Source organism: Mytilus edulis, chromosome 7, assembly GCF_963676685.1.
Source record: "Mytilus edulis chromosome 7, xbMytEdul2.2, whole genome shotgun sequence".
NCBI classification, from domain to species: domain Eukaryota; kingdom Metazoa; phylum Mollusca; class Bivalvia; order Mytilida; family Mytilidae; genus Mytilus; species Mytilus edulis.
This window is the reverse complement of record NC_092350.1, coordinates 39,096,342-39,115,257: the sequence shown is the minus strand read 5'-3', so window position 1 is coordinate 39,115,257 and position 18,916 is coordinate 39,096,342. Positions and strand designations below refer to the sequence as shown.

Sequence of the window (18,916 nt, the reverse complement as noted above, 5' to 3'; positions counted from 1 at the left end):
TCTATCATCATAACTATCTTGGTTTAACTCAAACTAGTGCTACTGGGGCTATCTTAAACTTGCAATGAGATAGGAGTTGTTAACTCTGTGTTGATTGCCTCACTGTGACTTCGAGATGAAGAACAGTCATAAAAGAGCTCTTCCTTTGCTTTTTATGTTTTTTGCTGTGCACATAATGATTTTGTGTCATGAATGGATACCCCATATCCTTTCTTTTCTTTATAGTTCTGTAATTTATGCAAGGACAATCTTTCACTAATAGGTCATTACAGGTTTTTTTCATATTGGTCCTGCTATCATTTTTTGAACTGGAACAAAGCTAATCACCTAGTGAGGGGTGACATGGCTCTCTAATTGACTTTTCATAGTAGTCTGATATCAAGCTTTTTTTTTTAATAATGCATGCACATTAGCACTCCAAAAAACAAGGTATTGACAATAAAATGGTTGATAATAAATAAGAATAATGATCTTTCTCAAGGATTATATTCAGTTGAATATTAACTTTTTCCAAACTTCAATCCTAATTCTTATAATTAAGATGTCAACTTTCACATATATAGTTAACCATGTGTCATCACAACTGAGTTTAATAATTTATAAGGTGAAGGCATATAAAGAATATTTAAAGCTTCTTATGTCTTGGAAATAAACAAAATAAGTTCAAAATCAGGAACATCTCTTATCCAACTTGATTTTTTTTGGTGTTTTAACGCCACTTTGAAGCACGGCATTTTAGCTATTTCGTGGCCGCCAGTTTTTATTGGTGGAGGAAGCTGGAGTACCCGTAGAAAACCACCAACCTTCGATAGGAAAGCTGACAATCCTAGTCGATTAAGATTGGAGTTGTGTGCACCCGCAGAAGCAGGGTTCGAACTCACAACCTGAGTTTTGACTGGCTAGTGATTACAGTAGTAACTACTTAGACCACTAGGCCAGAATGGCATCTAAATGGTTAATGTATCTGTAGTACTCACACTGCGTATAGATGTAGTAGCAACCCTTTGTAGCATATTTCTAATCTGTGTAAAATATCCAAATGATGTCTCCAATTTGGTTCTTGTAAAGATATCAATCAGCTGAGTGATGGACAGACCAGCTCCTAGGACAACTGTTGGGTCAAACTATAATAGAATTTAGTTGAGCTTGTATCATAAGGGATTATTATGCTATTATGCTATTATGGCAAAAAGGTTCTCATGAAATTTAACTACACATGATTTATTCAATGCGTATTAAATCTTATTAAAGAAAATCGATTTTACTTAAACAATTTCAGTGCATTACAATATCTCTATTCAATAGCTATTAGGAGACCTATGTAAACAAGTACCTTCAAAATTAAATATAAAACTTACATCAATACCATATAATTCCTTAATTCCTCTCAGGTCCATTAGTATGTCAAAGTTTGCAAGGTCAAGGTCACTCTTATATACACCTATAATATATGAAAGTACAGTATCAGTCCCTCTAGAAACTAAAGATTTCCAAGACATGGCACTAACATTATCTAATTAGATAGTTTGACAGGGGTTTAAAAAATTATTCAAACTAAATTTACTAAATTATGCTTGAAAGGTATGCAGACATGACTTGGTTGTTCATCATAGGTCTCTATTCGATTTTTTTTAAATATGGGACTTTAGTGAAAAGACTACACAATACATGCATTTCAGCAGTGTATACAAGATTTGTACATGTATAACTAGCATATGTTTAATTATTACATACAACTCATTTTTACAAAATAATTCAGTTCCAATGATAAATATATACCTGAGCCAGTATTGCCAAATACAAATCTAATTTTCTTTCCTGGATTATCTGAGATGGCCTTGAAAAGTTCATCTAAGGTCGCTGGTCTATTCCACACAGCATCAGCACCAATCACCTGTAGTTTTTGTCCCATCTCAGGGTGACATTTACCATGGCAACGCTGTCCTGTTTTACTACAAAACATTTTCCCTAATTCCTACAATATATCAACGTTAAAACTATATAAATCTAGTTTTGTGAACAGACTTAACTACATTAATATTCTATTAATTGAGACAATTTTGTTATCAAGTTTACATTTTTTCTTCTTCATATAAATCAGTTTAAGATGGAACCAAACAACTTGACTACAACTAAATTGGCTCTTTTGATTTTCATAAAAATTATTACAAAATATTTACTTTGATCCTTTGACAAAAATATTAACATTTCAAAATACTTGAAACACTTATTTTATTGAAAAAATTTGTAGGATAAAAAGCAGTTTGAAAAAAATATTTTAATCAAAGGGAAGCTAAATGTTTCCTTAACCACTGAACAGAGTTATCTCCCTGTTAAGTTATTTACCACCGTAAGTCTCCATATGTACAACGAGAAATACGTCAAAATGAAATAAACAAAATTGAAAAAATTGAACAGCAAACATACATACTCATTACATATATAATAACATATTATAAAGAGACTACCTCAATATCTGTTGCTGTGGTTTTATTCTTTTGTGATGAGTCGACTGCAAATGACTTCATTGCATCTAATATTGGCCTGTATCCTTTAAACATATAATTTTCATTCTAAATGAGGAAAACAATATTAGAAGTTTTAAGACTGTATTCAAAATCTATGTATTGCGAATTTCATAAAGATATATTAATTATAAAATTGAAAATGGAAATGGGGAATGTGCCAAAGAGACAACAACCCGACCATAGAGCAGACAACAGCAGAAGGTCAACAACAGGTCTTCAATGCAACGAGAAATTCTCGCACCCGGAATTGAAAGCTGTCTTTTGAAAATTTTACAAATTGAAAGCAGGTGATTTTCATATTTTGAATGAAATATATATGCTAGAAATGTGATGGTCACGTGTGTTTATTTTCATCTTTCATTATTTTTAAACAATACTGTATTGAAAAAGTAAAAATGTCTGTTATTTATAATATTTGAATCTGTAGGTAAATCTTTGAAATTATCTCCCCTTTGTTTTATGTATAAACTACATGACTTCAATTGATCATTTTGATTAATAGAATCGACAAAGATTAGTGCCTCTTTGTACAATACACTTATTCCTCTGATACGTTTTCCTTCACTTTTTTTATGTAAGTGCTAAATTCTAGTGTTTGTTTTAGCTTAAATTTACCATCTCTCACAGTGTATAGGCATGACAGATTTTATATTGGCAAAAAAGACCACAATTTGATTAATCAAAGAGCTGATAGCTCTGAAGTGGAAGAAGGTGAATAAAAGGTAACTTGAATTACCATAAAAGCAGCCCCACTTACCCAGGCTGCTTTGTTCCATTATCGTTAAGATGTATTTTTTTTCTTCAAACAAGAAAAGGTCATAAGTACATGGATTTCCCATCCGTACAATCATTTTCTATGTTCAGTTGACTATGAAAATTAGGTAAAATCTTTAATTTGGCAGTAATTAAGAAGATCATATCAAGAGGAACACATGTGTACTAAGTTTCAAGTTGATTGGATTTCAACTTCATCAAAAACTACCTCGACCATAAACTTTATAACCAGAAGCAGGACGGACGGACAGACTAGAAAACATATTGCCCATAAATGGAGCATAAAAATAGTAAGACTTGTTACATACCTGCCAACTTTTGAAAGTTCCCATATGGATTTTTACTGCACAACAATTTTAAAGGTTACAATTTTTAGCGACGTATTTTGCAAGATCTGGATTGTCTAGAAAAAGTGTCATATTTGTATGATGAACTTACATGCCTTTTCCTTAAGTCTGTTTGCATGATTCTAGTTATATATTAAATCGGTAGAAAAAATATACATGAAGCTAGCAGACCAGGGTTTATTTTCTAGATTAAGAATATTAGGTGCTTGTTGAAATTTCCAATTTTGAATTATGCACAAAGATGGACCTATAACAGGTTGGGAACAACACTCCAAATGAGGGTAACCTAACTGGAAGATCATCACAACCCACTGTAAAAAATGAACACAAAATAGAATTTTTCAATAAAATGCTGAAAATAGGCTTTAAAGTATTAAAATGCATTGCAAAAAACAAATATTTCATTAAATAAATTTAAGTAGAATATTCCTATGATATTCCTTTTCATATTGGATACAAATTTTATTGAGTCTACTGCAGACACTTTGTAGTCAAAGTGTTTCAACTGAGGTACTACACAGGCGTCAAAAGGGTTCATTATGGAGTAAAGGGGGTGGCGTCAAAAAGCGTCATTATGGAGGAAAGGGTTAAGTACTGAATGGTCAAAACATCATGTTTTTTTATCGACATAAATTTTGTCATAAATGTAACCAAATGATGTAGAAATTGTGTAATTTCTTCAAATTTCCATCAAATTGTAATGTTTATAGTTCCATTATTGCCTCTCTATTTGAATAAAATAAAAAATAAGAAGAATCTGTTTCTTGTTTTGTTTTGTTTTGTTTTTGACAAATGATTGTTCACTGCTAGCAAATGAATCATTATATTTATATATCTTATCTGTATATATTTTTGTTCATGTCTTCATCTCCTTGTCATTTGTAAATGTATAGACAAATAAGAAAGAAATAAGCTCCACATGTATATTTGCAACATCGTAAATTAATTGGAAAACATTCTATTGTAAACAAAATTATGCTATAAACTTCAATTTAATCCTTGAAAGGAGGTCTAGATTGCTTAAATAATTTATAAATTTTAATTTTTTTATTTGTCCAAAATCATTTAAATTCATTTAATCAACATCCTTTTATGATTATTTGATTAAAATATTAATCATTTATAGTCTTTTTACAATTTACATTTTTAAAAGCAAAATAACTGAAAACAGGATAAAACAAAGGGAAGTAACAAAAAAGTATTTCAATATTCCCAATACATATCGTTTTGATAACACAACGGCAGTTAGCCGGAGGTAAACATCGTTGATTACCAGTATGTTTGACACCCAAGCTGTCAAGTGAAGCCATATAATTATACATCTTCTTTGATGTTCAGGTAAAATTTAACACAGGTGTCAATTACACCCGTACAGTAGTAAGAAATGATCAAATATGCCGTCTGAAAAATTTCATACACGGGAGTTTTTTCTCCTAAACGGGAGGTTCACATGTATGTTACGAAGGGCATCTAATTCACATGACAAAGGAAAACCATGAATAAAGACAAAACTTTATATATCCTTTTTATTTATATAAAAACAAAATCTTCTTGTCTGCAGGATTGCAAATTCGTAACTTCAAGGGCGAACTTGTAAACAGGGCGAGTTGTCCCGATACCAAATGCACGCATGCGTAATACAAATATCTACAGTTAAAACATCCTGTTACAAGTAAACAAATAACGTTCATGTGGATGAGATGAAATCTAATAATTTACATAAATAAAAGGGTCATATTTACGATAGTGATTGTTTTACAATCATAATTTACAAATTAAATGATTCAGATGCCTAATCATGTGTAAAAATCGGTGTCAGGAATCTAAGTTGTTTTGAAATTGTAATACACGAAATGAATGCGGCATACGGAGACTCAATGCCAATGGTCAGCCCCTTAAGTCTTCAGTAGACTTGACGTCTTCTTCCACTAAAAACCAGTTGATTTTTTTCATATTAGATAGGATACGAGTTCAACTTCATCACCCAATATTTTCATATGAATAAAAGCACAATGAACTACTACCTACCTGTACATCTACATATAACATCATCATAAGCATCCTCTACCTCCTTCATAGATACAGATCCTTTGTCACCACTACCTTCCTGTACATCTACATATAACATCATCATAAGCATCCTCTACCTCCTTCATAGATACTGATCCTTTGTCACCACTACCTACCTGTACATCTACATATAACATCATCATAAGCATCCTCTACCTCCTTCATAGATACTGATCCTTTGTCACCACTACCTACCTGTACATCTACATATAACATCATCATAAGCATCCTCTACCTCCTTCATAGATACTGATCCTTTGTTGAAATCTAGTAAACTGAAAAGGAAACATAAAATAAATTTGACTACTCAGACTTTGAAACATAGAATAAAAGTGAGAAACTTATGCTGATTTTTTGTTTAGACATATAATTAAATATTGGAATGGCTTTGGATTATTTGAGTATCACAAAGTCTTTTATCATGTGACCAATTTCAAGACATATTTGACATCTCTTGCCAGTCGGAACTAATACATGTAGAGAATATTGACTTATCGTTGTTAAAAACCATCAAAAAAAAATACAGTTTTTACTATTTGAAAAAACAACAACATCATAAGTGATAGATTTATCAATTGTGCATGGTATGGTTTTTGTGATGTTGATTTTCTGTCTGATTCAATTGACATAATCATTAAAAATGAACATTTATCAAAACAACTTTTAAGTACTTACGCATGCATATTCATGACCTGGGCAGGACTACAATATCCACATTGAGAACCATTGTATTTTGCCAGTCGTTTTGGTATGACATCATTAACACCTTCTATAGTAGTAATTTCCAACCCATCACACATAAACAATGGACAAAGGCACTGAGAATGAAAGGAATATATAAATGCATGAATTGATCACATCCCATACTTATTACTATCTACAATTTATCACTGTCTTTAAAATGCACTCTTCTAAAAATTCATATTCAAATTCTGCTATGCATGTTCCCACTTTGGTTCATATATATATATTGACTTCAAGCTTAAAAAATTCTAAATATTATCATATGCATTAAATGTATGTAAAGCTTTCATCAACCAATCTTCCATCTGTATATTAATTTTTATCTCAATGGAGATATACAATGTACTAAAGTCACTTTCAATTGATACAGAAAAGGATTGTCATGAAATAGTAAAATTCATCACACCATAAGTTTTGGTTCAACATTATCACTTTCTAAAATACCAAAACTTGTTCCAAATGCGGAATTCATTAATTGTTTCAACAAAAAATATTTTTACTTAAGCATGTGCCAATATCATATACAAATATACATGTATACTGGTATTTTCATATACCTTGTATAACCAACCATGTGAGACCCTTATGGGTATTAAAGATCGTTAACCAAAGCAGTGGCGGATCCAGAACTTTTCATAAGGGGGGCCCGCTGACTGACCTAAGGGGGGGCCCGCTTCAGTCATGCTTCAATATTCCCTATATAATCAACCAGATTTTTCCCACGAAAGGGGGGGCCTGGGCCCCCCAGGGCCCCCCTGGATCCGCCTATGCCAAAGTGGTAGTATACCTTGAAGTTCAGTCAATTTGTGATTCACTATTCATAGAGATAGATATTGCAAACACAATATGATTTTTGTTAAGTCCAAACATATATATAAAGTCCATTATAAACAAGTAACCTCAAAAGCTTATTAGATTATTTTCTGCTTATACGTATAACTTACAGAATTAACTGGATAACTTTTCATGCTATCTGATATGGGTTCATATAACTTAGCCTCCACCATACAAATACCACACCCTCCTTCACGGCACATGACCTTTGTACCAACAGAAATCCTCTCTTTCCTTAGATATGAGTTCAGTGAAGTCCATGGTGGGTATTCATTTCCAACTGGGAATAAACAAAGTTAACTGTCATTCTGCATACTTTTATGTAAGTGCTTAATTCAAATATCCACAAAAGTTAATAAGTTTTTTTTAGTTCATAATGCACAAAGCCTCAACAAACTTTTCTTAAAAACACAATTAGGGAAAAAAAAGAAAAAAACCTGAATCAATTTTATTTTAAATTAGCTTATGACTGTAGTTTTTAAGTTTTTTTGGAAAAAAATTACATATTAATTACAATATCAAGAAATCATCCCATGACAAACCATAAGGTAAATTTTTTGGGGGAAAATAATAATATACATATATGCATGTAAGAGATGTGGTATAAGTGCCAATGAGACAACTCTCCATCAAAATCACAATTTGTAAAAGTAAACCATTATAGGTCAAAGTATGGTCTTCTAAATGGAGCTAAACTTATTTAGTATTGAACTAGAACAGTTCTGCGTTTGTTACACCTGAAGAAAACATCTAATGCATGAAGTCTGACATACAATGAATTACAAAATGTACCAATATAAACACTGAAGTTCAAAATGTAAAAGAATTTGTTTAGGTCATCAAAGTCTTTATATTGTAGACAATTTCTAAATTAAAGTTTTACCTGTATATTTCTGTCCATTGATAGTTACTGTAATTTTAGAGTTGATATCAGATTTCACCTGGAATTTAATAAAATGTCCACAACATTCACAGTTGGCTGCAAATACTCCATTTTCAACTTTCTCCTTTTTGAACAAATGTCTGAAATAACAAAAAATGTTGATATGGATAAATATTTGATAAAGTGCAGAATGTAATGTTCCAGAAATAAGTTTTACCCCACCACATCATGTGTCCGTTCTAAGTCAGGCTTTCTGGACTAGCAGTGTGTTCTTTGTTGTCGTTTTTCTATGTTTGTTTATCTTTTTTTTCCACAGGAGTCAAGTGTTGATTGGTTGACATGGTCTGTTGTTATAACTATACCTTTTTTTGTGAATCCTGTTATTCTTTTGATGCATTATTCACAATTATCTTTAGATATTATAATTTTTTATTTTTTTTCTCATAAAAGCTTCATTTAGATTCTTTGTAGTAAAATTTTCTTGAATAAGGTTATATTGAAGCAGTAGACACAAACTTGACAAAATATGCTTACGTATCAAATATATCCTTTCATAATTAGATTCTTGGGATATATCCATGCAATTTCCTGATATTTTCATTTGATACTACATAAGCTTAAGCAGTTAAGGTTGACAAGATTTTTGGTTTTTTTTTCCATATTTTTTTTGTTTTTTTCGGTTTTTACAATGGAATTAATAACATGTTTATGAATTCTTTACACTAAATCTATTGGATGTTGGATGTGTACTGATTGATAATTTAGTCTTAGATGCATATTTTTTCATTAGTTGTTATTGGCTTTGAACTAGCTCTCAGATGGCTTTATTAGTTCATGCAAACATGTACATTTGTATGTTGAAGTCCTGAATTAGTTGAAATAGTTTCTATTGTTACCTATTCTGACATCGGACTCAGACTTATTTTAAACTGAGTTTTACTGTGTATTGTTAAGTGTTTCTTTATTCATTGGCTAGAGGTATAGGGGGAGGGTTAAAATCTCACAAAACATGTGTCATGGTGTGTTATTTGGCTTAAATTTGTGTTAGTGTTATTTTGGATAAAAATTATGTTTTATTTTAAGAAAGAAAATTTTATGTTTGTATTTTGTAATATTTTAATTAATTTGTTTAATTAATTTTACCTATGCTGTGGCAAGTACTCGATATGTCACAGTTTGATTAAAGACTAATTGTAATTAGCATATGTCACTTTGAAAGTTTAAGATTTTATCAAAACATTATAGGATTAGGCTTTGTTAATTAATGTCTATTTTTTGCTAATGAGAGTATTATTAACGTGTCGGGACAAGTTGAGTTATTTCGGATTTTAGTATAAATATTGTTGGGAAATTTTGTAAAAGCAGTCAGTGTTTCGGAAGCGTAACCTCACACTACTCATGTCATTATACTGGACCTATAAGACTGTCTACCAGTCTACCAGTTGACTGTGTAGTGTGAGACAAAATTTATCTCTGACTCATAATTTAACTTTAGAAAATTATACTTTTGAGAAACTTTTATTTTGAGACTTTTACATTCTGAAATTGAGATTAAGTACATTTTATGATTTAGTAATTTTGGCATTTATTTTATATTTTACATTTTAAAGAGAAATAGTTTTACTTTGGATTTGTTATTTTGAATTGATACTTTGTACTTTAATTAGATTATTATTATTTGGCATTGTTTATTGATTGATTTGTTATCATTCATTTAAATCGTTATCGTTAATTAAATTATGAAAACCTTCCTTGCGTTTTAGCTATGCCTATCAGAACATTAAGTCTAGCGATAGACTGACCCCCTGTCCCTTGGTTCCAGCACATACGAGTTAGCTCCCCCTTATCTAACAGTGCTCTCGAGTGGACCTTGGTGACAGATATGGTGGAGGACCCGGGCACAATACAAATGAGATTCTGAAACTGCATAGCTAGAATGTAGGTTGGCAAAATTCATTCAAAATTATTTTAAACTTACTATTTCAAAATTGAGACTACAGAAGGAGAGACAATGAGAGGAAGAGAGAACCAGTAGCAGGAGAGACAAGTTGCAGATTCGACAACACATAACTAAAAGATAAGTACATCTTGCCTATTATATTACACTTTAATAACTTTTAAGTGAAAAGTATATAGATGTATGTTAATTCTTGGTGTGAATCTGTAATTTTATAAATATTTGTTTGTGCAAAAACTTTACAGAAGTTAAAATTCAGTTCAGGAGAAACTGTACTTGTGCAAATAATTTTATACGATCTGGAAATTTGACTCATAGTAGAGAGAAAATAGAAAATAAACAATATACTGACAAAAATTACTTTTAGTTTCAGTTTGGTAATTGGAATAGAAATTTCATCATGGGTAGAAAGAGAATTTCAAAAGGATGGTGCTGCCAAAAAGACAGATGTGCCAAGCTTTCCAGTGTAATACCAGGAACAGCAAGTTTCCAGTTTACTACAACCATGGAGAGGAACTTTGTCGAAATTGGATTAGAGAACCATCAAGTGAGATGTTTGGTTGACAGTGGAGCATCTTTTAGCTGTATCAGCCAGCATCAGTTGTACCGTCTAAACACAACTACAACGATACAGAGATCATCGATCAATAGTGCAATAGGTGTCTGCGGAGAAGTGCATGCAATAATTGGCGAAACAGTGCTGCAGCTATCTTTTGGACAATACAAAATTAACCAGAAATTTCGTATATTTGAAACACTTCATGCAAAAGCTATATTGGGATTAGATTTTTTGAGAGACAATAAAGTAAAAGCAGATTTTGAAAACATGACTTTAACCATACCAACTCAGAAGAATACAGCAATGAACATGGAACATCAAGATAGTGTTGCTCATGTTACCATAGCAACCTTTCAAGACAATAGTGCAGTTATAGCTTTGGCAGAAACCGTGAATTCAGTGATTTTAGAACCTCAGTCAGAAACAATTATACCTGTTAAAATTCCAAAATTTCATATAGGAAGTACAGTAATTTTAGAACCTTGCCATAAACTTCAGTCACGCTTTTCTATAGCTGGTGGAAAAACAGTTTCAAACATTGATAATAACAACATGGGAATTTACAGACTTTTAAATCCAACAAATCAAACTATCTATTTGGACTCGAAATTACAAATTGCTGTTGCACAACTAGTTAACTTTAGGAATATTCATGCTTTCAAAGAACAAGATGAAGGATTTTTATGCAGTGTTTTGAAAAGTGAGAAATATTCAAATAATTACTGTAAAAATGTATTAGCAGACTTAGGGATTAATTTAGAAGATACAGATTTGAATTTGGAGCAGCAACAAAAACTTTATAAATTTTTAAGCCAGAACAGAGACATATTTGCAAAAGATTTATCTGAACTTGGTAAAACTGAAATGCACTATCATACCATTCATACAAAGGGTGATAAGGTGGTTAGTTTAGCACCTTATCGTCAATCACCACAGATGCGTGCAGAAATCGAGCGACAACTAGATGAGATGGAGAGACATGGTATCATCGAAGAGTCTACATCACCATTCCACAGCCCTGTAGTTCTAGTGAAGAAACAAAATGGTGAATTTCAGTTTGTGTGGACTTCCGTGTGCTAAACAAGATAACAGAGCCACTTTCATTTGGGATTCCACACATGTCTGACATTTTGGATACATTAGCTGATGCCAAACCTGAGCTATATTCGACTATCGACCTTCGTTCAGGATTCTGGCAGGTACCGTTAGACCCTGCCACAAAATACAAGAGTGCCTTCATCACCCACAAGGGAGTTTATGAGTTTAACAGACTAGCATTTGGTATGATGAATTCACCAATGACATTCCAGTGTTTAATGACCAAAGTGCTGAAAAATCTAAATTTTAAGATCGCGTTAGTCTACATAGATGATGTTTTAATTTTTTCGAAGAACTTTGAGGAACATTTGCAACATTTAAATTTAGTGTTTACCAATTTAAGAAGTGCTAATCTAAAATTACATCCGTCGAAATGTAAATTTGCTAAGAAGGAAGTTAAGTATTTAGGACATGTTATTTCTAAAAATGGAATTAAAGTGAACCCAGAAAACACAGAAAAAGTGAACAATTTTCAAACTCCTAAGAATGCAAAACAAGTGAAAAGTTTTCTAGGGATGGCAAACTATTACAGGAAATTTGTAAAGGACTATGCGTGTATTGCTACACCATTAACATCACTATTGAAGAAAAATATAAAATTTAACTGGACCTTGGAATGTCAGAGGGCATTTGATACTCTGAAAAATGCACTTATTTCAGCACCTATTCTAGTGTTTCCAGAATTTGATAAACCATTCATATTATCCACAGATGCATCTGAATATTCAATGGGATATGTGCTAAGTCAGATTCAGAATGGAGTGGAGCATTCCATCGCTTATGGTGGAAGATCTTTGCGTGGCTCTGAACTTAGGTGGCATATCACAGAAAAAGAAGCTTTAGCGTTAGTTGATGGTATACAGCACTTCAAACATTATTTGGCAAATCAAGAATTCACTGTGTATACCGATAATGTATCTGTGAAGTATCTACAGAAAATCAAAGACTGTCAAGGTCGTCTAGGAAGATGGAGTTTGCTACTTCAGGGATACAACTTCAAGATTATACACCGTGAAGGCTCTAAGAATACTGCCGATTGTCTATCCAGGCAACAGTACACAAATTCAACAGCGCAAGATTCAACCGATTTGGCAGAACATTTGTACAATATCAATGAAAAGGAGTATACTGAAACTGTATTTTTTTATAAAGGAGAAAGTGAGGAAAATGTAATCGCAAACATACAAGAAACTGAAATTCAAGAACCGGAACTTATAAACTTATCCAAACATCAGAAAGAGTGTCGTGACTTTGCAGAAATATACAGATATAAGTTTAATAGAGAATTACCAGATGATGCACTTTTAGCGAGAACAATAGTGGCAGAATCATACAATTTTGAACTAGAGGACGGAATTTTAAAACATTTTTATTCAAAGAGATGTAAGCAAGTGCCGAGACATGAGCGTTTAGTGAAACAGATAGCTGTTCCTAGAATTTTACGTGACGACGTTTTAAGGTCTTACCATGACTGTATTCTAGGCGGTGGTCATCAAGGTTTCGACAGAACATACTCATCACTTCGTAATAAGTACTTTTGGCCTTCAATGTATGAGGATATTAAACAATACGTTAAGACATGTGAAGTGTGTCAACAATCAAAAAGGAATTATGGTGCTAAACGACCACCTCTTAAACCACAAATAAGTGATGACATATTTAGTAGATGGCATATGGACATACTTAGTGGTCTACCTACAACTCCAGACAAATACAAGCATGTACTTTTAGTGGTGGACAGCTATTCTAAGTGGAGTGAAATATTCCCTTTAAAAACACAAGAAGCTGGTGAGGTAGCAGGAATACTGTACAGGGAGATTATCACACGATACGGAGCACCTAGAGTTCTCATATCAGATCGCGGCAGGAATTTTACCTCGAACCTTGTAAAAGCATTATCTGAAATGTTTCAGATTACAAGACATTTAACGAGCTCCTATCATCCGCAAACCAATGGATCTGTAGAAAGAATGAACTCCGTTATTCTCCAATCTATTCGCAGTTATGCTAAAGATCAGCAAGATGACTGGGTTTATCTATTACCAGGAATCATGATGGCATACCGAGCCACTCCAGCAACTCAGTCAACTGATTTCTCACCATTTTTCTTGTTGTTTGGACGAGAGATGTGTCTACCGATAGACACTTCTTTAATACCTAAGGAACATTTGGCCCAAGATCACAGGATATTCTTAGGAAGAATTCTACAAAATTTAGAGAGAACCAGGAAAATTGCGTCAGAGAACATAGAAGTAGCCCAAGAGAGAAATAAACGCCAATACGACAAGACAGCACAGGAACCAGAGTTTAGACCTACCCAAAGAGTTTGGCTGTATTGTACAAAAGTTCCTGTAGGAAAGGCTCCAAAACTACATCGTAAATGGGTAGGTCCATATTATATAACTCTTGTGAACAGATCAAACCACACATATAGAATCAGAAATTGTGCAAACAACAAAGAAGTGAAGTCACTAGTAACTGCTCATAGGTTGAAACCATACTATGACCCTAACACTCGCCCAACTAATCCACCTCAAGAACATGAAAATGATGAAGACGAGTTAGATCCAGACGAAATAGGTCGACAAGATATCAATGACGGACAACAACAAAATCTAAGACAACAAAATGGGGACAACAATGACAGACAACAACAGAACAGAGGACAGCAAAATGGAGACAACAATGACAGACAACAACAGAACAGGGGACAGCAAAATGATAACAACAATGATAGACAACAACCAAACAAAGACCAGAGAATTGGTAACAACAACCAGAACCAACCACGCAATCCACCTGTTGGCAACACCAAACCATCGTGTCAAGATTGTAAACGTGGAAATTGTACTCCATTTAGGGAAGAAAACATTGACCGTCTAATGGCTTCAAATCGAGGTAATGGTACGCTTTATTACAAAATAAAATTCAAAACAGGACAAAGTGAGTGGCATTTTCCATGCAAAATTCCGACAAATATAGTGCGTCAATTCCATGCAGATAGAACTATGAGCGGGAAAAAGAGAAAAAGACCTCTGAATCAAACCAAGCATAAATTCTTTAATAAATCTGACAAACCAGGAAATGGAAAAAATAACGAAACTAGTACCAATTCGCAAAAGGAATCTGTAAATGTACTATCAACTTCTTTGGATTATTCACAACTTGAAAAATTACTGGCTGTGCGTTTTATAAATCAAAGGGCTTATTTTCTTATTCAAACCGGAATTATTCAGAGGTGGCATTCCATTACATCTGTTCGTAACCATGCACACAATTTTATCAAATACTTTACAACAATATTTGAGGAGAGATTGCTGCAGGAGAAATTGAGCTATCTTAAGGAAAAACACCAGGGAACATTGAAACAAGACTTTAGTAGCTGTGGTCAGGGGTATGAATTACATGAAGCAAGAGTTGACAATAGTGGAAAAATGGAATTTTTGTTAAGTTGGATGAACCCAAATATGCCTCCAGAATGGCAGAGTTTTGATGAAGTGCCGAATGGGTGCATTGACACTTTCTTAAAAGAGTTAACTAGAGAGTTCCAAAGTGAGATAAATCCATGGTGATTTGTTTTAAACAATTTGTGACTCGTTAGGACAGTGTTTGAGACTTGAAAATAGGATTTTTTCTATTAAGTTTTTCTAAAACATTTTTTTTTCGGAGTAGGTAGTTCTAGGACTTAGTGTGAGTGCACGCATACTATTTCTTATTACTACATCTTTTTATTTTGGTTAAAGTGTCTTGATTTTTTTGGAGATTTACACAAAAATATAAAGGTTGAGAGAAGCTAGCTAGCAAACGATTATTGTACATACATTTTTTTTCTGGCGCCAGGTTATATATAATTTGTATAGAGTGTATTGAGATATTTTAAGATGTTAATATGTGAATGTATATATCATGTTTGGGGACAAACATATTGGAGTAGGGGGGAATATGTCATGGTGTGTTATTTGGCTTAAATTTGTGTTAGTGTTATTTTGGATAAAAATTATGTTTTATTTTAAGAAAGAAAATTTTATGTTTGTATTTTGTAATATTTTAATTAATTTGTTTAATTAATTTTACCTATGCTGTGGCAAGTACTCGATATGTCACAGTTTGATTAAAGACTAATTGTAATTAGCATATGTCACTTTGAAAGTTTAAGATTTTATCAAAACATTATAGGATTAGGCTTTGTTAATTAATGTCTATTTTTTGCTAATGAGAGTATTATTAACGTGTCGGGACAAGTTGAGTTATTTCGGATTTTAGTATAAATATTGTTGGGAAATTTTGTAAAAGCAGTCAGTGTTTCGGAAGCGTAACCTCACACTACTCATGTCATTATACTGGACCTATAAGACTGTCTACCAGTCTACCAGTTGACTGTGTAGTGTGAGACAAAATTTATCTCTGACTCATAATTTAACTTTAGAAAATTATACTTTTGAGAAACTTTTATTTTGAGACTTTTACATTCTGAAATTGAGATTAAGTACATTTTATGATTTAGTAATTTTGGCATTTATTTTATATTTTACATTTTAAAGAGAAATAGTTTTACTTTGGATTTGTTATTTTGAATTGATACTTTGTACTTTAATTAGATTATTATTATTTGGCATTGTTTATTGATTGATTTGTTATCATTCATTTAAATCGTTATCGTTAATTAAATTATGAAAACCTTCCTTGCGTTTTAGCTATGCCTATCAGAACATTAAGTCTAGCGATAGACTGACCCCCTGTCCCTTGGTTCCAGCACATACGAGTTAGCTCCCCCTTATCTAACAGTGCTCTCGAGTGGACCTTGGTGACAGATGTTTAACCCGCCACAGTTTTGTGCCTGTCCCAAGTCAGTAGCCTCTGGCATTTATTAGTCTTGTATGTTTATTAATTTTAGCTCATTTAAATGTTTTGGAGTTTAGTGTGACGTCCATTTTCACTGAACTAGTACACAATTTTATTAGTGGCCAGCTGAGGATTTAAAAGACCTATTGGTGGGCAACGGTTTTGTCTGCTCTTTGGTCAGGTTGTTGTCTCTTTGACATATACCCCAGTTCCATTCTCAATTTTATCATGTATATAGCACGAACAGACTAACAATGGAGAAGACATGGCATTCGATTATACTCAGTTTGTTGCCTATTATAGGAGAGGCTAGGCCACATTAAAAAGAATGTCTGTTTCCCCTCCTCTGGGGTCTACCCAAATTGTAAACAGACCAGGGAGACAGGTACTTTTTTTTTTTTACTGGATGACAATGTGATCTTGTTGTCCATCTTCTAGTAGACAGTTAACCCTTGATACATACTGCTAAATAGATATATAACTCCAGAGAGTTCCAGTAAGACTTCCGGTAATATCAGAACCACTGAATGTGGTATTGTTTTCCGAAATAAAAAAAAAATCCATTTTTTTTAGGAAAATATTTTTTTGACCCAGGTGTTTTTATTTTACCTGGGTGGGGGAGGGGAAACAAACATATTTTTAATTTTGGACCTACACTGCCTTCAACTGTTAGAAAGGTGGCACTGAGTTTAAATTTACTGTAAACTGATCTGTCAGATTTTTATTCACATTTATTAATATATGGAGGCCTTTTTCCAATCTGTGAGTCTTGATAATAGAGAAATTTCGTTTTTCACATTTAAGGATAGAACAGTTAATAATCTAATAAGCCTGGTCAGAGACATATATACACAAATATGTATATATGTATCTGGCCTGGTCAACAATTCTTGGTTAAAATGACAACCTAAACTTGTATAGGTACCCCATAACGACCCTCAGGCAGGATGCTGGAATATGACAGTTGTAATCCATTCTTAAATGTGTTTGAGATTTTGATTTTGGTATTTCATAACTTGGACCTGGGACTAGTATAATATACTAACAGTTAGTATATTAGTCAGTCAGGTCAGGAATAACCACCAATTGGTGGATTATACCTCAATTGACGTATAATCCACCAATTGACATATAATGGTATAGACCAATTGGTGTATAATTCTTTGTTTTTTTAAAACAAATTATTCCACCAAAATGGAGCATTGTTTTCTTAAAACCATATTATGGTATGAAAACTTGTCAAACATTCCTAGTTTAGTATTGTAACAATAACATATTGCATTTAATCAATAACTATATTTGAAGTTTCTTCTATTGTTATCTTGTCAATTATTGATTGGCAATTTTACCTGTAATCACCTGTCTATGGACATCATTACTGTCTGCAGTCATGTGATCATGAGTACAACTCCACAGGTGAATGGAGCTCTTTGTTAATACTTTTTTTTTTTTTCATTATCAAAAGTCAATCATGGTCAATAGCACAAATGTTTCAACAAAAGAATTGTTGTACACATGCATTCTCAAGAGATGCAGCAGGCTTTGACAAAACTGAAACTTTCCGAGGACTCAATAAGGGTCATGAAATAGGTTGCAAGTTGCAAAATCATGCTCCTATCTCACACTAGCATTTAATTACAAAAAACTTGCATTATACATCAATTGGTCTATACCAATATACCTCAATTAGTGGATTATACGTCAATTGAGGTATAATCCACCAATTGGTGGATATTCCTGACCTGTTAATAGTCCCAGTTTGGACTTTCTGTTTTGAATTTTCTTTTGACACTGACAGAGTTCTACATATTTTGAGATTTAACTGTTTTTTAATATTGATTTCTCCTTACCTGGAATTGCAGACAGGACATACAATACAATTGTCCAGTTTGGACGACTGTTTTTTATCCATCCTTCGTCCTTCGACTTCGTGTTCAAAGCACGAGTTTGTAAATAAACGGATGACACATATTATGACCTTTGATCAGCTGACAGATAATATTTTTTATTATGGTGCATGTGACAAATCTTGTCATAATTATATGCTGTACGTGACTTCAGTGCATTACGATCTTTAATTTTGCCAGATGCCAATATTGTCTGGGAAGGTCTGTGTGTTTGTTTTCGAGATCTATGTATTTTACAAGCCATTCAATTCTTATGTTGAAAATTTGGCGGGAAATAATTATCCCTAGACTTTTCATTAATTAACATAGGCACCTTTTTCTGATTTTATAGATATTTTTTCAAAAGAATTTAAGAAATAAAAATATTTTATTC

General features: G+C 32.8%; 1 protein-coding gene across 5 annotated transcripts in view; it reads right to left on the bottom strand.

The window, feature by feature from the left end:
- The window catches only part of LOC139482673 (xanthine dehydrogenase-like), a 44,272-nt gene extending 25,639 nt beyond the window's left edge, over positions 1 to 18,633 (bottom strand). Inside the window, exons 1-9 of one of the 5 annotated variants that reach the window (XM_071266683.1) lie at positions 18,487 to 18,633; positions 8,181 to 8,320; positions 7,408 to 7,577; positions 6,391 to 6,537; positions 5,678 to 5,752; positions 2,469 to 2,551; positions 1,780 to 1,975; positions 1,359 to 1,441; positions 978 to 1,124 (exon numbers count right to left, since the gene is read on the bottom strand). In XM_071266683.1, coding sequence (XP_071122784.1) covers positions 978 to 1,124; positions 1,359 to 1,441; positions 1,780 to 1,975; positions 2,469 to 2,551; positions 5,678 to 5,726 — 558 coding nt within the window. In that variant the 5' untranslated portion in view covers positions 5,727 to 5,752; positions 6,391 to 6,537; positions 7,408 to 7,577; positions 8,181 to 8,320; positions 18,487 to 18,633. The other 4 variants (XM_071266680.1, XM_071266685.1, XM_071266681.1 and 1 more) reach the window with 4 other exon arrangements.
- Between the last annotated feature and the right edge of the window lie 283 nt (positions 18,634 to 18,916).